The sequence below is a fragment of the Amblyraja radiata genome, chromosome 19, assembly GCF_010909765.2.
Source record: "Amblyraja radiata isolate CabotCenter1 chromosome 19, sAmbRad1.1.pri, whole genome shotgun sequence".
NCBI classification, from domain to species: domain Eukaryota; kingdom Metazoa; phylum Chordata; class Chondrichthyes; order Rajiformes; family Rajidae; genus Amblyraja; species Amblyraja radiata.
This window is the reverse complement of record NC_045974.1, coordinates 16,234,999-16,262,084: the sequence shown is the minus strand read 5'-3', so window position 1 is coordinate 16,262,084 and position 27,086 is coordinate 16,234,999. Positions and strand designations below refer to the sequence as shown.

At 45.1% G+C, this 27,086-nt stretch overlaps 1 protein-coding gene across 1 annotated transcript in view; it reads left to right on the top strand.

Moving 5' to 3' along the window:
• The window catches only part of tmem178b (transmembrane protein 178B), a 255,632-nt gene extending 233,753 nt beyond the window's left edge, over positions 1-21,879 (top strand). Inside the window, exon 4 of the mRNA XM_033037753.1 lies at positions 21,036-21,879. Within this exon, the coding sequence (XP_032893644.1) occupies positions 21,036-21,286 (251 nt within the window). The 3' untranslated portion in view covers positions 21,287-21,879. The remainder of the gene's footprint in view (positions 1-21,035) is intronic.
• The last annotated feature ends 5,207 nt before the right edge of the window (positions 21,880-27,086 follow it).

Sequence of the window (27,086 nt, the reverse complement as noted above, 5' to 3'; positions counted from 1 at the left end):
ACAGAGACTTCAATCAATCAGCGCTCTGCCACCCAACTGATCCATCACTGCACAAGCAGTGAGAGACATCAGCCAGGCCTCCTCTAACCAAAGCTTTGTTCAACTGACAGTCGAGAGAAGAAGGCAAGGTGGAGCGGTGGGTGAGTCAGTCATCGAATCACACAGCAAGCGCGGATTCTGTCACCGCCACCATTCACCGGTTGCCGTGTGGTAACCGGCAGAAGAATACGGGGACAGGGTGCCCCATGTAGGTGAAGCATTTCCGATGGCTCCACAGAAACTGGGATGCGAACCTCCTCTTTAGGGTAATTCCCTGCGTCCTTGTTAGCTGCAGCAGAGTGGGTTTGATGGAGCTCTTCGGCATGTCTGTGAAGGGCAGTGGGTGCAGGACCCCAACAAACCCAGCCAGCGTTTCATCTCAGCTTGTAGATACCAACCTGTCACCAAAGAACAACCCCTGGAACCAACCCCAGAACCCTTGATTAATACTTTATTATCACATGTCATTATAGACTTTAGGAGAGCTCCCCCTGCCCTCACTCCACCCACCATCAACAACACCACAGTCACATCTGTGGAGTCTTTTAAGTTCCTGAGAACCATCATCTTAGAGGACCTGAAATGAGCAGCCACCATCGACTCCACGGTCAAAAAGGCACAACAGAGGATGTACTTCCTGCGCCAGCTGAGGAAGCACAATCTGCCACAGGCAATGATGGTCCAATTCTACACAGCCATCGTAGAGACTCTGATTTGGCTCAGCCACCAAGCACGACATCCGGAGGCTGCAGCGAATCGTCTGATCAGCTGAGAAGGTTATTGGCTGCAACCTTCCCTCCATTGACAAACTGTACACTGCAAGGGCCAGGAAGTGAGCGGGTAAGATCATCTCTGACCCCTCTCATCCTGGCCACAAACTCTTTGAGTCACTTCCCTCTGGAAGGCGACTCCGGACTGTCAAAGCTGCCACAGCCAGACATAAACACAGCTTTTTTCCAAGAGTAGTAGCTCTACTCAATAACCGAAAATCTGTAGCCTCCTTTTGCTCTGGTATTCACATGTTTAATCAATAATGTTTTATGTGTCATTCCTTACTGTCACTGTATGTCATGTTGTCACTTGTGGGCAGAGCACCAATGCAAATTCCTTGTATGTGAATACTTGGCCAATAAACGTATTCATTCATTCATGTGAAACGCCACAGGGAAATTCTTTGTTTTGCATACCATACACAAGGTATGCAAAGAGTCGCCACGTAGAGGGCACCGACAAAGTTACAAAGTACTCATTATAGTCCTCTCTTGTCCACCTTTGTTCTCGGCCCCTCCAGCCCCCCCCCCACACACCAGGACCCTCTTTGACGCGGCGCCTCCCGTAAGCCAGGTCCCACTTTGTACTTTGTACCCCCCCCCCCCCCACAACCCCCAAGCCAGGTCCTCATCTAGATACTAACCCCAGATACTAATCCCAGGACCAAGACACCAAGTCCAGATACTAACCCCCAAACCAAGTTACCAAACCCTTGCACCATCCCAGCATCATGTACCAACCCAGATACCAACCCATCACCAAATAACAACCCCTGGAACCAACCTCAGAACCCAGATACCAACCCCAGATACTAATCTCAGGACCCAGATGCCAACCCCAGGTACTCACCCAGAACCCAGATTCCATCCCAGTAGCAAATCCCAACCCCAAACACCAGCCCAGCACAATATATCAACCCCAGAAACCAATGCCAGTTTACAAATACTAGCCCCAGGTACCAATCCCAATACCCAGATACCAATGCACCACAATATCCCAACTACAGATACCAATCCCAGTTCCCAGATACCAACTTCTTATATCAATCCAGCATCAAATACCAACCTCAGATTGACCTTGGATACAAAACCCCACCACAAACCCGACCTCAGTTATACACCCACCATGACCTCAACTTCAGATATAAACCCACCATCCAGATGCACATTATACTTCCATATGCCATCATCAAGTTTCCGATCTTATATCCAGACCCTGATTTCCTGATACCATCCCTATTCTGCCAGTTTCAGAGAGCAAACACAATGCGTGTACATCAGTGCCACTCTCTGAGGTTCCATCCCACCACCCAGCTCTGCTCACTCTGCATCAAACCTGATGAGTGAATGAACTAAGCACCAAGGAAGATCCCTGCCCTTGGGATGCAGGCACTGCGATACGCCTGGGTAATTCAGGGGTGGCCTTCAGTAAGGATAGCCTTAGAAAGACCATGGCATTGTGTTATACAATCATCCCACTGTGAGAAGGTTGTGATTAAGGTAGAGAGGGTGCAGAAAAAGATGTTGACAGGATTCAAGGGCAGGAGATAAAGGGAGATATTTGATAAACTGGGACTGTTCACCATGGGGCGAAGGAGGCTGAGAGGTGACCTTATCGAGGTTTATTAAACCATGCTGGGTATTAATAAGATGGCAATTTTTTTATTTCAGCGTAGGAGAGTTTAAAACTTGAAGGCATACGTTTAAGGTGAGAGTGGAAAGACTTAAGGGGAACCTAATGGGTGACTTTGTCACACAGAGGGTGTTGGGGAAAATACAATGGGCTGTCAGAGGAAGTAGTAGATGCAGGTATAATCACGATCTCCAAACAACAGTTGGACGTGCACGAATAGGAAGTATTTAGATATGGACCAAATGCAGGCAAATGGGATCAGCTCAGCTACAGCTTGATCAGCATGGATGAGTTGGGTCGAAGGGCCTGTGTCAATGCTGTATATCTCTATGCTCATTACGTGATAAATGAGGACTCAACAAACGCAGGTTATTTATTTGAACACTCTCCCTGATGTTGTTTTCCTGATGTAGGTCCATGATATGGACTCAGTTGCGTTTTAATGTTCTCGTACAATCCGTTGGAGGTGAGAAAGTCATTAAGATGGTGACATTGGCTGAAGCCACTCAGATTCTGTATCACAATCTTGCTGAAACCACATTTTCTCCACCCCTGAAGGATTATGGATAAACCTGTTATCTGTTCTTCAGGTGTCTGGTGCTGACAGTAGATAATATCGATGTTTGGAAAGATGCTTGGCAGATAACAGCCTTCCGGTAATGAATTTTTATGCTCACCAGAGTGAGGAGTGTCAGTGGTGGGGAAATGGAACCTTTTGCATTACAGGGTCTCTGAGCACAGCCTGGACCGGTCTAAAAATAAATATAAAGGAAGAGGCAATGGTGCCGGAAATCCATTGCACAGGCATTACACAGGAGACAGCATGCAGCGGCAGGTGCGGTTGCAGGATAAGCCTGCCTGAGACACGGTCAAGGCCAGCATCCTGTTCTACATTCGGATCAGTGCCCGTGCCTCTACCTTCTGACAAGTTTAAGCAGATCTTGCATATCTTGCAATAGTGGAGCAGCAGTGAAGTTGCTGCCTTACAGTGCCAGAGACCGGGTTCGATTCTGACTATGAGTGCCGTCTGTATGGAGTTTGTACGTTCTCCCCGTGACTGCGTTGGTTTTCCCTGGGTGCTCAGGTTTCCCCCCACACTCCAAGACGTGCAGGTTTGTAGGTTAATTGGCTTCGATAAAGATTATAACTTGTGTGTAGGACATTATGGTGCGTGGGAATCGCTGGTCGGCGCGGACTCGGTGGGCCGAAAGGTCAGTTTCCGGTTTGTATCTCTCTAAACTAAATCTAAACGTTAATATCACCAAATACTCTAAAAAAACTTTGCAGATGCTCTGTAGCAATTACAAAGTGCTGGAGTAACTCAACTGCTCAGGCAGCATCTATGGATATTGTGGTTAGTGGACATTTCAGATCTGGACCCTTCATCATATTGAGAAATGTCCTGATCCAAAACTTCTCCAGGATTGCTGCCTTCAAACTGAAGAAGGGTCCTGACCCAAAACGTTGCTTATCCATGTTCTCCAGAAATGCTGCCTGACCCACTGAGTTGTTCCAGTGTCATTTATTGTAAAACGGCATCTGCGGTTCCTTGTTTTTACACTGTAGAAAGTATCCTGACTGATTGCCTCGTTTACTGGTATGGCAATGCCAAGGCACAGGATCATAAGAGGCTGCAGAGTGTTGGATTCAGCCTGGACCATCACAGGCAGAGTCTTCCACAGCCTCAAAAGCATCTACATGAGGTGTTGCCTGGATTAATCATCAAGAATCCTCACCATCCAGCCCATGCCCCCTTTTCGTTGTTACCTTCGGGCAGGGGGTACAGTAGCCTGAGATCACGCCACCAGACTCAGGAATAGCTGCTATCCTACAGTTCTGGATCTGGATCTGGATGTGTAATCCGCTGAAAAGGTCTAGACAGAGCATCACTCAGCACTATGATGGTGGTGGGCGTGCTAGTCAAGATAGAGATGCTTTTGGAGTCAGTGCATCTGTGTATGTGTTGATGTTTTGGAGATCTCTGATGCTGGCTGCTAGGGTTTTCTAATCCCTTGCTGTCTTGAAGAAAAACGAGTTAGAAAGTGCTAATGAAATGCCGTGTGGGATGAAATAATTTCCAGGTTGGTAGCTTCTGGTTCCAGACTCCTGACACAACCCGCACACCCCCAGCCCTACTTCAGCAACGTAACACACCATACCATCTTGCACGGCAATAGACTGGTTTTCTAATTGTGTTTTGCACTGATGTCCTTTATTCCACAGTCTTCTTTTTACCCTTGCAAAATTTTGTGAGTAGTTTGTGTATATTTTATGTTTTTGTGTGTTGTCTAGGTCTATGTGCCTGTGAAGCTGCTGCATTGGACAAGTATCTCACCTGTGCATAGGACAATGAACTTGACCCAATTTAACGCAACTAGCTCCCCTCAATTTTGCTGCAGCTTCAGCGGCGATCCTCGAACGGCTGTTTGAATCACCCATACCATATATAAAGGGCACAAAGCCCCTTTTTGAGCCAGGGTTCATGGGCAGTCACCAATTCAACGTATTGATGTACAAACCCCCAGTGATAAATGAACACTGGATGTAGCACCCTGAACCTTGTGAACCAGTGTCTCACCAATCAACAGGATCTATTTCTTTCCAGCGAGTCATTACTCCAATGCACCATAAAACCTGTGAATTGCTTTCTACTTTTGCCAAATGTCAGGTCTTCATGTTTCACCAAAACCTGGTGCACTTTCCATTCAGTTCAACCCATCCTCGACCTATGTACTCCCACAGCACTTAAGGAGTGTCTGGATGGGGACTTGAATTGCCAAGGCATAGTGGGCTATGCTGGTAAATGAGATTGGTACTCGATGGGCCGAATGGCCTGATTTCGTACCAGCGACTCCATATCCAAACCATTACACCTTCTAACAAGTGCTTCTTGATGGTGGTTAGGAGCAACCTTCCAGCACCTCAATTAGCAGTCCCTCTGAATTGATAGCCTGGCTGCACCTCCATGAATACTGTGAAGATCCCACAGCAATATTCTGAAAAGAGCAGAGGAGTTGGCCTGGTTGGTGTTTTCCTGTTCCTCTCTCCCTTTATTTTTATTTTTTACTTGCTTTGCCTCCGTTGCTGTGAGCCTGCTGATTTACTCGTGTGACTAACTGAGCCTCCAAAAATCCCTGCAGCCAGCGATCCAAAAACCTTAGCACGCACCCCCCCCCCCCCCCCCCCCCCCCCAATTCCCCTTCTCCAGCTTTTATTATCGAGAATCCAAAGGATTATCTTTCTCCAGCCCTTACTGACAAGATTGTCAGTCCATCAATCTCCTGTCCATTTTGGAATAATCCCCTTATCTCATTAACACACTTGAATCCTAACTAAACTCATCCCTTATTTTTCCTTCCCAAATAGATTATTCCCGTTTAATTAAGTTGATTGATTGGATATGTCAGAAAGCTCTGAAAATAATTGTTAACATACATGGGTTGTGAAACATCACCAAAAGACCTTGAAGGTGGAGTGGCAATGACTGACTGTAAATGTTTGCATAATTCCAGCCATCAATCCTTCATTACATTGTTCACTGCTTTATTTTAAATTCATCTGGTCAGGTTGAAGGGTTGATGGAGTGTTCTGCTGCAAACAGAATGGGTTACCCAGTCCACTCAGACAGCATCCAATTGCAATTGTGCGCCTCATTTAACCTCTGCAGTTTTGCAGTTTCTGCAAAAGGTTAAATGACAAAATTACAACCGGGACCTGATCTCACTTTCTGCTGACTCTTGTCATGGCCCATGTACTGTCCTTTATCTCACTGAGGAACCGAAAATAACGAGGGAGGGCGCTGGAATACCCAACAGGTCGGGCAGCATCTGCGGAGTAGGCAACTTTTTAAAATCAGAATCGGGAAAGGCAACAAAACTAGTGTGTTTTAAGTTTAGTTTAGTTCTAGCTTAGAGATACAGCGCGGAAACAGGCCCCTCGGCTCACCGAGCCTGTACCGACCAGCGATCCACACACATTAACACTACCCTACACATACTAGAGACAATTATATTTACAATTACACCAAGCCAATTAACCTACAAACCTTGGGGTGTGGGTGAAAACCAAAGATCTCGGAGAAAAACCCACACGGGTTACGGGGAGAACGTTCAAACTCCGTACAGACAGCACGTGTAGTCAGGATCAACCCCGGTTCTCTGACGCTGTAAGGAAGTAGCTCTACCGCTGCGCCACCGTGCCGCCCAGTTGTGGAGTTGTGGGAAAGGGAGGGAAGAGGATAAAAGAGAGGGGATGTCTGTGAGAGGGTGGTGGCTGGATGGAGAATGGATGTTAGTGGTGAGGCTCTGATCAGGAAAAAGAAGGAAGCATGCATCAAGCATAGGCAGCTGGGATCATGTGTGTCCTTGGAGCCAAACAGGAGATTGAGGGCCATACTTAAGAAATAAATCAGGAGGGCGAAAAGGGGCATAAGATAGCTCTGGCCAATAAGATGAAGTAGCATACAATGAGATTTTATGTATATTCAGAGAAAAAGCATAACTAGAGAGAGAATAGGGTTCCTAATAAACAAAATAGTCTTCCATTTGTAGAACCATAGGAGATGAGCAAGTTCCTCAATGAATATTTTTCCTCTCCTTTTACCATAGATGATGATATGAAGACCAGGTAACTTGGGATAGTTCATGGAAATGGCTTGGGGCAGGTTGTATTACAGTTGAGGAGGGGGTGGACAACATAAGACATATGAAGGTTGAAAAATCAGGTGATAAGATATATCCGAGGACACTGTGAGAACCAGAGAAGAAATTGTAGGAGTCTTGACTGTGGAGCAGAAAGAGGCATCACAATTAGATAGGACGGTGAAGAAGGCTTTTAGCATGCTGGCCTTCATAAGTCAGAGAATTGAATTTAGAAGTTTGGACATTGTGTTATAGTTGTACAAGACATAACAATGTGTTGTGTAAACTTTGCATCACTGTGTTTTAGGAACGATGCCATTTAGTTGGAAATGGTGCAGGCGCGATTTACGAGGATGTCGTCAGTGCCTGAACTATAGGCAGGCTAGCACTGTATTCCTTGGAGTGCAGGAGGTAGAGCGGTGATCTTACATAGGTCATAGTCATAGAGTCATAAGCACTGAGACAGACCCAACGTCCATACTGATCAAGATAATAATAATAATAATAATAATAATAATAATACATTTTATTTATGGGCGCCTTTCAAGAGTCTCAAGGACACCTTACAAAAATTTAGCAGGTAGAGGAAAAACATGTAAGGGGAATGAAATAAATAGTAGAGACATGACTAGTACACAAAGTAAAGACAGAATACAATTCAAAACACAATATGAGGCAATTAGTGCACAGATGAAAAGGGAAGGGGACGTGGGGCTAAGGATAGGCAGAGGTGAAGAGATGGGTCTTGAGGCGGGACTGGAAGATGGTGAGGGACACGGAATTGCGAATCAGTTGGGGGAGGGAGTTCCAGAGCCTGGGAGCTGCCCTGGAGAAGGCTCTGTCCCCAAAACTGCGGAGGTTGGACTTGTGGATGGAGAGGAGACCGGCTGATGTGGATCTGAGGGACCGTGAGGGTTGGTAGGTGGAGAGGAGGTCAGTGAGATATGGGGGGGCCAGATGGTGGAGGTGAAGATGCCCCATCTAAGCTAATCTCATTTGCTACATATCCCTCAAAACCTTTCCTATCCATGCACCAGTCCGTGTTTTTTAATCCTGTTATAGTACCTGCCTCAACTACATCCTCTGGCAGCTCGTTTGATATACCCACCACCCTCTGAGTGAAAAAAGTTGCCCTTCAGGTTCCTATTACATCTTTCCCCTTCACTTTAAACCTACATCCTCTGATTATTGTTCATTTACCCTAACGCAGTGAATGGTAGGGCTTTGGAGAGTGTTGTAGAGCAGAGGGATCTAGGAGTGCAGTTGCATGGTTCCTTGAAGCTTGTGTCACAGGTAGATAAGGTGGTCAAATGGCGTTTAGCACATTGGCCTTCATCAGTCAGAGTATTCAGTATAGAGGTTGGGAGGTCATGTTGCAGTTATGTAAGACGTTTGCGAGTGTGTTTAGAGTATTGTGTTCAGTTCTGGGCACTAGAAGATGTGGTCAAGCTGGAAAGGGGATTTACGGGGATGTTACCAGGACTAGAGGGTCTGAGCTATAGGGAGAGGTTGAGTCGGCTGGGACTCTATTCCTTGGAGTGCAGGAGGATGGGTGATCTCATAGAGGTATATAAAATCATGAGAGGAATATGCACAGGGTCTTTTGCCCATGGGTAAATCGAGGACCAGAGGACATAGGCTTAAGGTGAAGGGGAAGTTTGAATCGGAATATGAGGGGCAACCTTTTCACACAAAGGGTGGTTGGTGTATGGAACAAGCTGCCAGAGGAGGTAGTTGAAGCTGGGAGTATCTCAACATTTAAAAAAGTTAGACATGTACATGGATAGGACAGGTTTGGAAGGATGTGGACCAAATGCAGGCAGGTGGGACTAGTGTAGCTGGGACATGTTGGTTGGTGTGGGCAGGTTGGACCGAAGGGCCTGTTTCCACACTGTGTCACTCTAATTCCCCACACGATTTTATCCATCTCTATAAGAGCCAGCCCAACCTTTCCTTTTAGCTCAGGCCCTTGAGTCCTGTCAATATCCTCTTCAATCTATGCTGCACCCGTTCCAGCTTAATGACATCCATCTCGAGTGATCAAATCTCAACATGATGCTCGAAATGCAGCCTCACGAATGTCTTGTGCAACTGTAAGTTAGCGACCAAACTTCTATACGCAATATAATCAAATCGTAAAAGGAATAGAAAGGGTGAATGCACAGAGTATCTTTCTCAGGAGAGGGGAATCGAGTACTAGAGGGCATAGGTTAAAGATGAGAGGGAAAAGATTTAATAGGAATCCTGAGGAGCAACATCTTCACACAGAGGATGGTGGGTATATGAAATGAGCTGCAAGATAAAAGACATTCGGGCAAGTACATGGATTTGAAGGGTTTGGAGGGATACAGGCCACACTCAGACAAACAAGACATCTTCTTCCACATGACCAGGTAGGTGGAAGGGCCTGTTTCCGTGTTGTATGACTCTATGACCCAGAAGCAGGTTCATGTCCCCTCAATGATTTTCCTTTCAGTGCTGGTAACTCACTTGGCTCTGGAAGTCTCGTGTGGATCCTTTCCATTCGCCCCAAGGCATCTGTACAGCAACAGTGCCTCTTTGAATGTCATATCCAAGCTGTATTCTAGATTCTGTTGCACCAGTGAGCTGTATGATACTGGAGTGGTTTAACCTGCAGGTAAATATCCTTGTTAGAGGCAAACATAGTTAATAACCACCTTACAATGGCTGCATACTGTCATCTGTGGAAGAACTCCTTCACTTAAATGATGGCTAGAAACCATACTCTCCCAATATTGAAGAAGCATCTAGATGTGCACTTGACTATCCAAGTCATAAGAGACTACATACTAAGTGATGGTGAATGGGAGTTGTGTCGCTGGTTGGCATAGGCACAGTGTGCCGCAGCTCTGTTTCCCCATTGGATGAGTCTACGACTCGAACACGCTTCGAATGTGTGGCCCAGGTAATAACAGAGGATCCAGTAGTGTAGTGCTTAAATTATAGGACTAGGAGCCAGCGTTCTGGACATATTCAATTAGAGATACCTTTAAATGCTAACATGGTAACAGAGGGAATTCAAATGTAAGTGTTTGGTAGAACTGGGTGAGTTGGTGGAACAGCTGCCTCGCAGCGCCGGAGACCCAGTTTCGGTCCTGACCTCGGGTGCTGTCTGTGCATAGTTTGCACAGCCTCCCAGTAACCACATGGGTTTCTTTCACGTGCTCCAGTATCCTCCTACGTCCTAAAGACGTGCGGGTTTGTACAGTGAGTGGCCTCTGTAAATTGCCCCAGATTTGCAGGGAGTGGATGCGAAAGTGGGATAATATACGAGCAGTGTGAATGGGCGATCGATGGTCTGGCTGGACTCGGTGGGCCGAAGGGTCTGTTTCCATTCTGTATCTCTAAACTAAACTAAACTAAACTAAACACACCATTTTCCTGTCCTATTCCCATTCCAAGGCTATAAGGTGCGGGTGCCACCTCTATGGGTGTCTGAGGAAGAAGGTTGATAGCTATTGGTACTAATTGTGCTGAATCTTTGCTCAGAGAAGTCGTGTCCCTGGTGCTGAAAGTTCAATTTCTCTTCCCATTTTTTATTCCTTTCAAATAAATTGGAATAAAAAATCTATTTAATTGTATTTCATAAAGATATAGAATGTATCTTTACCTCTCAGAACAACCCATGCTGCGCTCATCTAAAGAAATGTAATTCCGAGCCGATTGATTTTGAAGGCAACAAAAAAAATCATTAGAAATGCTTCTTCATTTGTGACTTTATCCCATACAGCACACATTCATTCCAGTGTCTCCTGTGGTCAATGTCCAATCAATTCCAGCAATGATAAAGCAGCTGGATGAATTAGTGAGGCATGGTGCGTTTTCAAAGAAAAATTCATCCAGTGTCTTGTGTAATCGTAGCAGTGTTTGTATTGTTACCCAGAGAGAGACCCCTGTCATCCCCAATCTGTTGCTCCCACATTGCGCGGAGGAGGGGGGGAGATGCGGGTAAGATTCAAATAGCGAGAAGGAGAGAAAGGAACGGGAAAGGGGAAACGAGGGTAAGGAGGAGCAGAGAAATGAGAATCAAAGAAGGAGGAAAAAAGTAGTGTAGAGAAAAGAAGAGAAAAGGGAGGCATAAGCGGAGAGGACAACTGGGTACTCCTGGAGTACAGTTTTCAATTCTGATCTCCATATCGATGAAAGATTGATGGTTGTGCATAAATGTATTGAATCATTTCTTGGGATGAGGAGATTTCCTCCCATTATTATGGTAGCTGAGCCTAACGTATCATCAGAATAAAGGTAGATCTTATTGATCCTACTGAGAGGGTTTGGCAGAATGGGTTTAGAGAGTCTAAAACCAGAGGCCGAGGTCCCAGTGCAGTTAGAATGGGATGAGAACTTTGTTTACTCAGCGGATTGTGAATCTTTGGAATTCTGCCCATTAGGAGGCTTAGTGGAAATTCTCAAGGCCAGGAGGAATAACCTTTTGGAAATTTGGAAACCAGGGCTATGTGATGGAGAAGAAGAGTGGACGTTGGTGGAGGATCAATGCTATCTTCTATCTTGGCAGAACAGACATGGAGGGGAAGGCTATATGGCACAACGATGCTCATCTTTCTTTAGAGAGTGGGAGAGCGGAGAAGGAGGAAATAGAAAGGGAGCGGAGATGAGGAGAGCAGGTGAAGGGAGAGGAGAAAGAAAGAACAGAAAAGGATAAAGGGAAGAAGAGAAAGTGGGAGAAAGAGAGGAGAGGAATAAAGCAGAAGGATAATAAAGGGGACAGGAATAGGGGGATAGAGGAGAGGAGCAGGGAGAAATTTCAAGACAGGGAAAAGGGTATGAGGGGGAGATGAGTGAGTATGAGGATGTGGTAAGAAGAATAGAAGGAAAGGGTTATAGTGAGGGGAAAAGGGGTCAGGTACAGGTAGTGAAAGAGAATGGGGAGAGAAGAAGGGAGTGACAATGAACTGGAAGAGGGAGAGAGGGAATAAAAGTGTAAGTTATGCTTCCAATGTCAGCTGTTAGCTGACCAAAACAGCTCACTGATCAGCTATCAAGCTGATTAAAATGAGATTGAGTCTGGCTTGCGGTGCAAATACAAATCTAGACCATTCGTGATTCAAAACAAACATTTCAACAGTGGGTAGAGGTTGTTGAACTGTGTCTGATTTCCTCTGTGGTCCCTCTATCTTGTGTGTAACATAAAGTACTTGACGTGATTGAAGTTAACGTGTGAAACATCAAACAAGTCCCAGGAGTGTGTTTTGGTCTGGAGCCTGAAAGCATCATCAGAGGTGAAAATGGAAAGCTGCTTCTGTTTGATAATCCTGCCTTACCCCCCCCCCTCTCATTTAGAATATATTCAGCTGCAGGCTTTGCAAACGTTTCCATGTGTGTCTACGGAGCTGGGTCTACCCAGTACACACAGCAGTATGAAAGGCCTCTATTAAATGCATAGTTTCGCCTTTCAACAAGAGGCCCGATAGTTTGCCATTCCTCCTCCTCCTGTTTTTCCTTGTATGAAGGGCTCAGAGAGCAACAAAGTGAGAGATTGAAATCTTCAGTTTGGGAAAACCCTTAACTCCGGAGCCCAATTTGGAGTACACCTGAATTCCACCCACCGCAGTTGGAGAAACACCATTTTCAGTTGACCAGTTAGGCTGGTGACTGGGATGGTGAGACCTCTTGGAATATGTTAATACCTAAGAGATGTTGAGTCAAGAGTGAAGAGTGTTATATTGTCATATGTCCCGAAACGCAACAATGACATTCTTACTTGCAGCAGCACAACAGATATGTAAACATAGTATTCTGTAAACATCATAATGAACAACAAGAAAAGTTCATTATATAAGATATATATATATATAAAAAAAATAATAGTGCAAAGACAAAAATTCTCCCGAGTTTATGCAATTGGGAGCCACCTCAGCGCTGGCCTGAAGGAAGTTGTTGATCCCTTTGGGTGACATGGCTGGGTGTATTTGTCCTGCTGCAAAACACCGTTGGGCACGTGAGGTGAAGGGAGGCTCTGTTGTCGAGTTCCACGTTGGGGTCTCTGCCTTCATACCAACATTATACATTGATAATCAGCCCACTCCATGTGCACATTGCAGATGCCCTCATCAGTATAGCATCCGACATGCTTTGCTCCACAAATGTCCATACACCCTGGATGGCATTTTTGAGGTCTATACAAAATGCAGCTTGAAGCCAGAAGACCTCAGCAGGACAGGCAGCTTCTGTCATGGTACTGAAATGTTAACTCCTTTCCCCCCTCCACAGGTGCTGTCTGACCACTGGGTCTTCAGAGCATGTCCTCTTTTTATCTAAACAGCGTTATTCCCAGTTGATATCAGCTGCTCAGCAGGAAGTGTGGGACCATTGATGCACCATGAATATTTGGGGGGATTTATCACACAGCCGGAAGCTACGCGGTGTAATATTTAACAACATTATAAAATCCACTGGTGATATTCAGCTAATTGATCAGACATCACTTTCATGATTAATAATATTGAGTAGATTATGCATTGTAATTCCAAAGCCTGCATAGATAACAGGTGAATTATTGGCATTGATTTCCAATTTTCCAGCTCGCTGCCCAAATGCTATACGGGGAGCACTTGATGGATGTTTGAGGATTTGTCTTCTTTTGATCCTAATCCTTAGCTTCATCAAACCTTCTCGTTGAATCATAGGATGCCTGTGTTTCAATGTGCAGAAAAAATCCAACACAATGGATGCAGTTGAGCTCTGTATCTAATCTTGTGCTGTCCCAGCCTGGGGACAATGTAGAGGGAGCTTTAATTTACTGTGAATTTACTTGTGGAGTACCTGACCTGGGTGTGATTGATGGGATAAGATGGAAAGAGCATTGATCTATATGTAGAAGGTCTAACTCTGTGCTACATTGGTACTGAGTGTGTTCAATGCACCCAACCAATATTATGGGCATGTATAATATTATGCTCCTTTGAGAATAAAATCAGGTATCCATCCCAAACTTGCTCCATTTCTGCTGACTAGTTAGATTATCATTCATAAGAGAGTGGTAGCTGGGTGGAATGAGCTTCCAGTGAAGGTGGTGGAGGCAGGTTCGATTTTATCATTTAAAAATAAATTGGATAGTTATATGGACGGGAAAGGAATGGAGGGTTATGGTCTGAGTGCAGGTAATTGGGACTAGGGGAGAATACGTGTTCGGCACGGACTAGAAGGGCCGAGATGGCCTGTTTCCGTGCTGTAATTGTTATATGGTTATATGGTTATAAATGCACAGAAATATCAAACACCTTTAATAGAAGTGAGTGATATGGATCTTGTCAAGGGCAGTGGAGCGGCTGGAGGTGAGGGTTTGTGGAGGTGGAGGGAATGGTAAGTCCAAGTAAGAGAAAGCCTGTGTGCTGGTTACCTCCCACTGGGCTAATCAGCAAAACATTAACGACTGATAGGAGAGTTACTGGGAATACCGTGTGTAATTCCAGATAGGAGCCGAAGAGGTCAGTGCAGAGGCGAACATGGGGGTTACTCCTCCCATGCTCTGAGTCCATGAGACTAGCTTCTGATTCACTGAAAGTTCAGATTAGTTTAATGACAATGATCAGTAGGTAATAATGATCAACACTCTTGTGGGTTTGTGATTTAAATATTCAGTATGTGCACATGTACTATTAACTTTCAGTGTTCCAATTGGGAAGTAATAGATTGGGATTGCAATGTGTTTTTGATAATCAAGATGTATATGTTGCCTCCTGCTGGATTTTGTAAGGGTAGGACATTGGGCATTGAAGCATGATCTGGGGTGATTGATGAAGGTGAGTGAATCAGACTAAAGGAATTCCTGATGGCATCAGATTATGTTAGTGCCCCAGTATGTCCTACGCAGAGACCTAGGGTAGCACATCTTGCTGAGATGTTGAGAATGGTCTTCCAATTCTTATACATGCACGGTAAATAAAAGCAAGACAGTGGTGAATTTGCCAAGGGCACGGGTTAAGTAGGATATTTTATGAGCAGTCAATTATTCTGGCTCCATGAACGTCAGACAGCACTGTTTCAGAACGGGAAGTTAAAGTTACAAAAGCTCATCCATGAGAGTTTGAGGGAGCAAATGAGGACAAGATGCACATCTGAGCAGTTTTACCAGAAGTGAATGAGGAAAAATGTTTTCACATAAAAGACACAAGTACATAAGAAATAGAAGTGGGAGTGTGCCATTCATGCTTGCTCCGTCGTTTAATGAGATCTTTCACCTCACTGTCATTTTGCTGCACAAACTCCATGTCCTTTCGTACCTCATTATTTATAAATGTACAAAAAAACCTTTTGAATGTACTCGTTTAAGAAGGAACTGCAGATGCTGGAAAATCAAAGGTAGACAAAAATGCTGGAGAAACCCAGCGGGTGAGGCACCATCTATGGAGCGAAGGAAATAGGCGACGTTTCGAGTCGAGACCCTTCTTCAGACTGATGTGGGGGTGGGGGGTGGGGAGGGGGGCAGGAAGAAGAAAGGAAGAGGCAGAGAAAGTGGGCTGTGGGAGAGCTGGGAAGGGGAAAGAAGGAGAAAGCAGGGACTACCTAAAATTGGAGAAGTCAATGTTCATACCGCTGGGGTGTAAACTGCCCAAGCGAAATATGAGGTGCTGCTCCTCCAATTTATGGTGGGCCTCACTCTGGCCATGGAGGAGGCCCAGGACAGAAAGGTCAGATTTAGAATGGGAGGGGGAGTTGATGTGCTGAGCAACCGGGAGATCGGGTTGGTTATTGCGAACCGAGCGGAGGTGTTAGGTGAAGCGATCGCCAAGCCTATGCTTGGTCTCACGGACCGATGTAGAGCAACTGACACCTAGAGCAGCGGATGCAATAGATGAGGTTGGAGGTCCACCGTAAATTGGAGGGGCAGCACCTCATATTTTGCCTGGGTGGTTTAAACCCCAGCGGTATGAACCCAGTTTTGCATAACCTCTCCTTACACTAACACACCACTCCAAGAATCAAACTGGCCAACCTTTGCTGCGCTCTCTCTATTGCATGTATATCTTAGGGAAAGAGTCCATACTATATATGTTCTTGAGATATGGTCCCTTTTTAACTGGCGCACAAAGTCTCCACTATTGCAATGAAGATGCACAATACCGTTTCCTTTCCTAGTCGACTGCTGTATCTGCATGTTAACTGATATTGAGTACAAGGACACCCAGGCCCCTTTGAACAGTAACACCACTCAATCTCACTGTTTAAAAAGCTAATCCATGTACCTAGTTTTTTTTACCAAAGTGAATGAGTTTGGGAAGAAATTTGATTTGTCTTCTGGTCTGATGTTCTGAGTCAGCGGCTAAACACTGGCTCTCACAAGTTTTGAACTTTTTTTTGTTTGAACTATTGTTTTTTTTTAGGATGCAAGTGACTCTGGGACCCTCCCTAACACCCTGTGAGAGGCTGGTGGTGAGCCGCCATCTTGAACCTCCTCGATGAAGGTGTTCCCCCTAGTGCTCTTATGGTGGGACGTTCTGGAGCAAAGCTAGTGGATTGAAAATGTTAACTCCGTCATTGAATAAAAAGAAGCAAAATAAAATAAGATCACTCAGTGAGAGCTTCCTGCTTGTCAGAGCAATGGTATTTCTATCGCCCAGTCTTCACCAAGTCTATATTTTAGGAGTTATGGACTAATTCCAGATGTGAGGTCTATGGGTGAAAGCTGGAGGTACCTCATGCAGCTGCTGTTCAACAAAGAAAGCATGCGATTTCTATAACCTCTCAAATCCACTGCTGATTACGGACAAACGTAACAAGACCATGCAAACAAATAATGTAACATTAAGTATGTACAGGTACATCATCGTCCGGCACCCTTGGTTCCAGAGTCTTGCCGGATTATCCAATTTTGCCGCTGCCAAACAGGTCACGTAATAATAATTGAACAATACGCCACTGATCCACTAATTATACCCCTCCTGAGTCTCTCAAGCACCATGGGCTGCTAGAAACTTAAATACAGAATTAACAATTAACAAAAAAAAACAATGAACTCTTTCAGCATGGAGGCATGTCCTGAAAGAGCGTGCATCACACGCAATTCTCTCGTTTATTGGAGGTGCCGGGCCATCATTTGCCGGAGAATCAGTGGTGTACCTGTAATCTATTTAGTGTCTATATATAAGTATGAACTAGGAAAGGAGTTAGAATTCTTCTGCTCTTCTGTGAATGGTGCATTGCCATATATGTGAGAAGCGCATTGGGACATTTCCCACCCAACTACGCGAGCCACCAGGCTAACACAGCATCCAAAGGACTCCTTCAATACACCACAGGGACTGTTAGCCCAGGTAACCCACTCAGCTTTGAACTCAACTCTGCATCAAAGGCGAGAGTGCAACCACTTTAGACTTTTGGAGATACAGCGCGGAAACAAGCCGTTTGGCCCAACGTGTCAACACCGACCACTCCTTCACACTAGTTCTACCTAATTCCACTTCCTCATCCATTCCCTACACACTTGGGGCAATTTACAGAGGGCCGATCACCCCGCACACTAGCACTATCCTACGCACTCGAGACAATTTACAGTTTTTGCCCCTGCGCCACTGTTGTGAAGGACAGGGAAAGGTCCTTGCTTCATTAGTGTATCCTTTCCCTCTCTTATTTTCCAACCCCTGTACCAATTATGTTTTCTCTTGCCTCAAGCCAATCTGATGCGTGATCAGCAAATTGTTGCAGCACGGAGAAAGCAAAGGAGTCTGCACTATCCTCGGTATTGATAACAGCAATGAATCAGATCTATTAATGCCAGAGGCCAAGTCCCTCCATCTCAACAATTATGCAGAGGGCAACCCAGGCTGGAGATGTGTACAATTATCAGCTGATCAACCCTCTTCCTGAATCATTCATGTTTTGAAAAAAGATACTGCTTAACAATAGTCCAGCTACTCTGGGCTAATGTATATGTGATTTTTGAAGTCTTTGGTGGCAGATTGAAACAAAAACTATTTTAATAGGTACCCATCAAACATTTTACTGCATTCAAATGCCATCCATTTAGCAACCTGTTCTGTCAAGTGCATAATGATGGAAATTTATTTTTAAGTGTGTGATTGAACAAACCTTTCCTCCCCTGTGCATGTACGTTCATATCAGAGGGTAGCCTGTGTAAACAGCCTCCCCGAAGCAACCCACTTCAAACCACCTTAAACACTCGCTCTGTCAATATTGCAACCACACATGAGTTCATAGGGGCATCACTTATTCCCTTATCTACTCTTTTCAAGCCCTCTCAATGTGAGTGTTGACTCGCCTCCCCCTTCTTCAGGGGCATCAAGGCCATTTTCTGCTTTCCACGCACGAGTGAGGAATATAATCACGTAGAAACCACTGATGCTCTGAAACCCATCACCTGCAGTATTGGACTCGTGACATTTATATTCTGTGCTCACTTCAATTAAGAAAAATACACAGAAGTACAATCATCAATCTTTTCGCTGTCAGGGTAAGGCTTCAAACGGCACTTTGATCCATAAAACATACATGGGGCTGTGTAAAGGCCTGTGCCCTATAATACAATTGTACAGCGCTGGTGGGGGGGGGGGGGGGGGGGGGGGGGCATTGCTGAGGATGGGTCTGGCAATGTATGACACTGTCTATAACTGTACAATGGGGCACACAGTATTGTGGAGACAGGTCTGTCCTGTATAATACTAGGAGAATCTGCCCCTGTATAACACTAAGGTACACTCACTACTGGTGGAGGTAGTGTGCTCCTGTATATCACTGGAGACAGCACTGGTCAAGTGAGCGTGCGCCTATATATCACTGGGGATAGTACTGGTAAGGTCAGTTCTGCCACTGCAAACACTGGGGTTCAGTACTGGTGAGGATTTAACACTGGGGTACAGCAGGTTTTAGTTTTAGTTTTAGAAATACAGCGTTGAAAACAGGCCCTTAGGGGCGAGCACCGAAAGATGCGGAATGGTTGGATGGAATGGAAGAGTGGACCAAGGAGATGCGAAGGGAGTGATCCCTTGAGAATGTTTAAAGGAAAGGGGAGGGGAATACATGTAGGGAGATCGAATCTTGTTGGCACTATCGGCAGTGAGTGCATGCATTTACCTGAAAGAAGCTCACTTCAGTTTGCCTGCCAATTAACAGAGCAAGGGGAATATTTACCCTACCATTTTTGCATTGCTTTAATTGTTGCCCCGGTGATATTTTCTCATTATACATTGAGCTGTCTTATGCGGTAGCCTGATACTTTGTTGGCAAGGGAATGGGGCTCAGAATATATTTTCAGATGGAGAGGGACAAGGAGAAATAGTTAGTGCCCAGTAGGCAGAACAAGTGCACAGCAGGGGAATTAAAAGCTTAGTTGCCTCATCTAATGCAAAGATTCAACTAATGAGGTGGGTGAACTCAAAGCTGTAATCTCCGTGAGGAAGTATATTGTTCTCCCACTGAGTTGCTTGAAGGTGGGGCAGGACTGGCAACTCAATAACCTGGGGTATAAAATATTCATGCAGGATAGGAGGGGTGTAAAGCAAGAGGAGACATTGCATTGGTAGGCCTGGAGTGAGGGGAATCCCTAGAATCCCTGGAAAATCCCTAGAAAACTCCTTAAACAAGGCCAAATGAGTAGAGATGAGGAAGAAACGGGATGTTGCCATTTTGTTTGGAGTGTAATTCATTTCCCCACAGTGAACAAGAGGTGGTGTGACTGATCTGCAAGATGATATCAGAGAGAGGCAATTCAAATACAGGTTATAATATCAGAGGATTTTAATTTCCCCAAAATTACTGGATCCACCTTCATGAACAAAATGCCCAGAGGGGACAGAATCTTTGAGATGTGTTTAAGAGAATATCACCGGGGCAACAATGAAAGCGATGTAGATAAAACAACAAGGGGAGGAGCATGGCCCGACATCTCGAGGAATGAGGCAGGTCAAATGGAGGAAGTGTAAGTGGGAGAGAATTATGGCAACAGTGTAGACTGCGAGAAACATTTCCCCATTTCAGAGATAGACAAAACAAGAGGACATTGATTTAAGGCAAGGGATAAGAGATTTAGAGCGGATCTGAGGGGAATCTTCTTCACCCGTAGACTGATGAGTACCTGGAATGCATTGCCAGAGAGTGTAATTGAAGTGGGATCACTGGGCAGCATTTAGAAACATAGAAAATAGGTGCAAGAGTAGAACATTTGGCCCTTAGAGCCAGCACCACCATTCAATATGATCAAGGCTGATCATCCAGAATCAGTACCTTGTTCTTGCACTCTCCCCATATCCCTTGATTCCGTTAGCCCTAAGAGCTATATCTACAGGTAACTCTCTCTTGAACACATCCAGTGAATTGGCCTCCATTGCCTTCTGTGGCAGAGAATTCCACAGATTCACAACTCTCTGGCTGAAAAAGTTTTTCCACATCTCAGTCCTAAATGGCCCCTACCCCTTATTCTTAAACTGTGACCCCTGGTTTTGGACTCCCCCAACATGGGGAACATTTTTCCTGCATGTAGCCTGTCCAATCCCTTAAGAATGTTCTATGTTTCTTTAAGAGACCCTCTCATCCTTCTAAATGCCAGTGAATTTCAGCATTTAATTCACTTAGCTTAGGCACAGAACTTCATGGGGAAGTGCTGGGAGTGGGAGTAATATGGTTGAGTTCCCACTGTTTAGCATTGATCTAGTGAGCCGAATGACCTGTTCAAGCGGAGTATGTCCCTGCAACCAACCACTCCAAGGTGGGATACACCAGGTCCGGTCTTGCCCTACTGGGGCAACAGCAGTCCATGGAGGAGGGAGTTAGGATGAAACCAGGACTGTAAAGTTGAAAAGGAAGGAGAACCATTGCTGGCAATCGTTGAATGAAAGGCTACTGTCCTCGTCACTGCTAGAAGAACATTCTATATTTGCCTTGACTATGCATTAGCCTTTTTGTAATCTCTGTTGTTGCCATGTGGATTTAACTGAATGTTCTTATCTCTTTTCACAGGCACGTTTTGCATCATTTCACTGTGCACCTGCGTCGCTGGAATTAACTTTGAACTATCGCGCTACCCCAGATACCTGTACGGGCTGCCCGACGACATTAGCCACGGGTACGGCTGGTCCATGTTCTGTGCCTGGGGCGGCCTTGGCTTGACGCTCATTGCTGGCTTCTTCTGCACCCTGGCGCCTTCGGTCCAGACCGTCCCCAGGACAAGCTACCCCAAATCCAGGCCGGAGAATGGGACTGTCTGCTAGAGCTGAAAGGATGGTGGCCAAATCAGAGGGGCAACCAGGCTGAGGGTCTTGCTCACTTGGTGCCTGGCTTGATGGACCTTTGGTGGCACAAGCTGGAAATTATTCGACAGCAAACCCTGAGCAGTGTATAATTCTTGACTTATATGTTAGTCTTAATTCTTTGAATGAAGAAGAACACAATGTATATGCTGTATCTAAACTGTTCCATTCAACGGAGATGATCAACACTCCCACATCTTGGTTGTGCCGATGAATAGATTTGATTAGTCAAGTTTATCATGGTGAATATGCCCCCAACTTACCTGATATAGTGTACAGAAATCTCCTCCATTAAAACCCAGAACTTTGTGTGTCGGATGTATTTTCACAGGATCACTTTCATACGTATGTATGTATGTGTGGGTGTATGCGTGTGTGTGTGTGTGTGTGTGTGTATTTTATGATAAGTGTAACTCGTGAAATTGTAATTTTCTTTCTTCCCTGCAGAAATAAACTGTACTGGAAAGTCAATTTGAACAGGGGCTGAATTATGCCTTGACAATGTGGTGATGATCTTCATTATTTTTAAATTAAATTTTCACCCCATCATCAAATGGCTTTGGGATGGTCATTGAATCGTTCGAGCAGGAGGAGTAGGCCATTTACCCTGTTGTACTGCTCAGTGAGATCAGGGCTTACTATGAAATACCTCTGCGTTGTCCTTCAATGCTGTTAGTCAATAAAAACCCACCACCTTAGGCTTAATGCCCCTGTCCCACTTAGGAAACCTGAACGGAAACCTCTGGAGGTTTCCGTTCAGGTTTCCTAAGTGGGACAGGGGCATAGGACTCATTATTCATGGAGCATTGAATAGCCATTCGTGGATGAGTTTCAAATTACTCCTGTGCTAAAAGTCTTCCTTAAGGCCGTTTTTGAAAGTTCCAACACCTGTTTTTAAGCAGCACTTCCCAGTCACTGGTACAGCACGGAAACAGGCCATTCGGCCTCACTAACCTATGCTACTTTAATGCTACTCCCATCCCATTTTATTTTCCCAGCAATCTCATCAACAACCCACAGACCCTACTCACCTACACACTCGGGGCATTTTATAGCAATGAATCTATCGATTTGCACATCACTGGGTCGTGGGAGGAAACTGAAGCACCCAGTGGAAACCCACTTAGTCACAAGAAGAACGTGCAAACTCCACATCAGCAGCACTGGAGGTCAGGATTGCACTCGGGCCTCTCAGGCAGCAAGGCAGAAGCTACATTATCTGTAGCATTGTGCTCATCTTCAATCCCAAACAAGGTTATTCTCACTTTCCACAATATCATTTCCATTTAATCTATTCAATTAAATCATCCCAATGTTCTAAATTCAAGGTAGTAATTAATCTTTTTACATAAATTCGTTCATGGTCCGGTTTTCACTCTGCCAAATCAATAGAGCTTTCCTAAGATGCAGTGCCCAGAACTGCCCCTGAATGGTATAACCAGGGCTTTGTGGTGCTGCAGTAGAAGTCCAACTTCCCACCTATTCTGAGATGTGAAAACCTGTCTGGCCTGAGGCCTTCTGAGTACGCAAACACCAATCCCTCGCTGCCATCCTGCAATCTCTATCGGGATTACTTCTCAGTGACCTCATGGGTTTCCTCCAGATGCTCCAGTTTCTTCCCACATCCCCAAGAACTGCGAAGGTTAATTGGTCATCATAAATCGCTCAGTGTTAGTGGGAGCCTCTTCCAACCTCATCTACTGTATCTGGTGTTCTAGATGTGGACTCCTATATATTGGCGAGACCAAACGCAAACTGGCCGATCGTTTCGCTGAACACCTACGCCTCTGTCCACCTTGACATACATGATCTCCTGGTTGCCAAACATTTTAATCCCCCTTCTCATTCCCATACTGACCTTTATGTCCTAGGTCTCCTCCACTGTCAGAGTGAAGCCATTCGCAAATTGGAGGACAGCTTAAAACCCAACAGTATTTATATTGATTTCTCTAAATTCAAGTAACCCTTGCATCCCCTCCCTCTCCGCCCCTACCCCACCCTAGTTGTGTACTAGTTCCACTGTTTGCATTCATATATCACTTCATTTTCATCTCTACCACAGCCAACAATGGATGATTGTGGGCTCCACCCTTGGTCATCGGTGCTGGCTCTGATTTGTTCTCGACCTTTTCATACTGCTAGTTTCCCTCTCTGTCTCAAGAAGGGTGTCGACCTGAAATGTCACCTATTCCTTTCCTCCAAGAAAGGCTCTGACCTAAAACGCCGCCCATCTTTTTTCTCCAGTGATTCTGCCTGACCCGTTAAGCATTTTGTATCTTCCTTTGATATAAACCAGCATCTGCAGCTCCATCCTACACAATGCTTGGATGGGCACAATTTGTCCTCCTTCAGCATCTCACACGACAGAGTGGGCAACCCCACTGCCATTGCGGAGGCAAGTGGTATACATCAACGTTTTGCATCACAATCCTGCATCAGGAACGCTAAGATGTGACCCGAGACATTGACCGACATTTTCTGCCTGAACAGATGTTGCCTGGTCCACTGCGTTCATCCAGATTCCAGCATCTGTATATTTTGTCCTCAAATCTGAGAGAGAATTGCATGGCCGACTCTGCGGTGGGGGTGGGGGGAATGGGGAGGGGGCAAACCTGTTGGGGAAACATGGCTGGGGTGGTGACATTGGGAGTGCTGTGAAACGAGCACAGGTGGAAGGGGTGGGAGATGATCATTCACAATGGAAAGAACCTAAAGTAAATCGGGAGCATTTGGACTCGTACCCAGTGGTGCTCTGGCTTTGAAGGAAGTTGAAGCTGGCCTCCACTCTTCAGTTAAGACCTGATCTGGATTCCAAAGGCAGTGCCACAGTCAGCCTTGTTTTGTTCAAATGAAGTCAATTGAGCTACCAGTGGCTTCTGTATCACATTGCATCACGTACATGGACGTGCACGCACGGTTTTGTTAAATGGTCCACACCGATCACGTAACTCCACCAGGCCCAAATGTTTGAGCAGGCTTCTTCTAGGTTCAACATCCACCCAGCGTTTTGATTTCACGTAACACCGTGATGCTTTGTAATATGAAACAAATACCCAACCCAAAATGAGGGTGCTTGCCTGCCTGGTCAATGAGGGACGTCGGCAAAATTGCAAGCCAACTAGGAACGTGGACATATTCTGACCAGATGCCTGGTTTCCCCATCACCAACATTAGTAACACACATCTCAGGCTTTGCTCTAAAGACTTATGTCATAGAGTTACTGGTATATAACATATATAACTCTTAAGCCCAAGTCACTCATTCCATCCAAGTTTCCTACCTGAGCAAGTCCCATTTCTTGCATTTGGCCCATATTCCTAGACAATATTCCTATCCAAATATCTCTTAAGTATTGAGCTGGTAACTGCATCTACCACATCCTCTAGTACTTGTTCTATATATCACTACATACTTATTGTCTTTATTCTCACCTCTGCCTTAAATGACTCTAATGCTCCCACTAAAAAGGAACTATCTCTTCTTAATAAATTACAGGCACTATTCATTGATTATTCAGTCAAGCCAAGACTGGCCCATGTTTTCCTACCTCTGTTCCAAATGTCCTTACATCCTTACCCCAAAAATTTCATCAAACCATGAATGAAATTCCAACCCATGAGTATTGGTGGTTCGCTGGGGGACCTCCTGTTGTGTCGAGAAGACCTAGCCTTGCTTCCCTCTCTTCTACCTTGCCTTTAATTTTAATCCAACATCACTTTGGTGAATCTGTGCACCATCCTTTCCTCTGTCCATATTTGGTCATAAAGCCATAGTCATAGAGTGATACAGTGTGGAAACAGGCCCTTCAGCCCAACTTGCCCATATTGGCCAACATGTCCCAGCTACACTAGTTCCACCTGCCTGCGTTTGGTCCATATCCCTCCAAACCTGTCCTATTCATGTACCCGTCTAACTGCTTCTTAAATGTTTAGATAGTCCCTGCTTCAACTACCTCCTCTGGCAGCTTGTTCCATAGACCCACCATCCTTTGTGTGAAAAAGTTACCCCTCAGATTCCTACTAAATCTTTTCCAATTCACCTTAAACCTATGTCCTCTGGTCCTTGATTCACCGACTGGGCAAGAGAATCTGTGCATCTACTAGATCAATTCCTCTCATTACTTTATATACCCCTATAAGATCACTGCTTATTCTCCTGCACTCCAAGGAATACACAGCCTACTCAACCTCTCCCAATAGCTCAGATCCTCTAACCCTTGCAACATCCTGGTAGAAGCATTCATTAGTTTCCGTTTATTTTTTAAGCAGTGGGCCACATCGCAAGGCCATATTTATTGCTCATTCCTGATTACCTCTGAGAAGATGATGGTGACGCTCCCTCTTCACTGCAGTTCATCTCATGATGCTGTGTTGGGAGCTCTGGGACTTAAACCCAACCACAATGAAGGATTGGCCAACACATTTCTATTATAAAATGGTGTACAATTTGGAAGGGAACCTGCAGGTGGTGGTCAGATTAACGGTGCATTCTGTGAGTTTTACCGACTGCTGTTGGTGGTGGAATGTATTGTTAATGGAGGTGTATGGGGTGATGGGCAAGTGGACTATATTGTCGTGGAAGCATCAAGCTTCTGGGGTAATTTTGGAGCTGCACTCAAATGGGCAACTGGAGAATATTCATCACCCTCCTGTTGACCTGTCCGTTTAACCACTGGTGTCACCCAAGTTGGTTCTCCTCTCTCTTGTTGGAGATTGTTAGTATGTGGCATGTGGCATGTTAATGGCACAAATGTTACTCTTCACATATCCCCCCATACCTCAATGCTGCCTGGGTCTTGGTGCTGTGCAAACATTTGCTGGGGATTTGCAAATCGAATCCAGCATTGTGCATTAACCAGCAAACATCTCCAGTTCGGACATGATGGAAGGAAGGTCATTGATGAGGCACTCGTCAATGATCTTGCTTGGGTCTAGACTCTAGAACATGCTCTGAGGAACTCCTCCATTGATGTCTTGGGCTGGGATAATTGACCTCCAACAGCCTCAAACATCTTGCCAGAGGTGTGCTGTCCCCATGGTGCCCACTGACTTTTACCTGAAGCCAAACTCAGTCAATGCTTGCCTTGATAGCAAGGCTTGTCACTCTCACTTCACCTCTGGGATACTGAAATCCACCCCAATGGTCCGTGCCTGGACAAGGCTGTGATTTGCTCTGGAGCAGACTGCTCCAGGAGAAGAAAGTGGGTTGGTGCCCCCAAAAGATAGAGGTGTCACTCTGAAGATAACACTTTCTATCACTTTGTGATGATGAGAGCAGACTGATTAGCTGGTGATCAACCAAATTAGATTTGTCCAGTTCTTTGAGATAAGGCCAATATTCAACACAGTTTAATTCTTTGCAGATCACACTGAAAGCACACTACAGCAACGTTACATGTTACTTTAGACTTGACTTTAGACATTAGAGATGCAGCACACAAACAGGCCCTTCGGCCCACCGAGTCCATGCCGACCAATGATCAGTGACCAACACACTAGCACTATTCTACACACTGGGGACAAGTTAAAATTTTACCAAAGTCAATTAACTTACAATCCTGTACGTCTTTGGAGATCAATAAGGTAGATGGATAGTTTCTATACATAACTCTCTGTCTCTCCATCAACTTTGATATAAGATGATACGTTGTACTTGACTGTCAGTTCAAATCAAATTTCACACATGCTCATGGATAATAATGGGCAATGATGGCTAGGGTCATGAGGAATGATTTACCTACATTAATGACCTGGTGCAGAG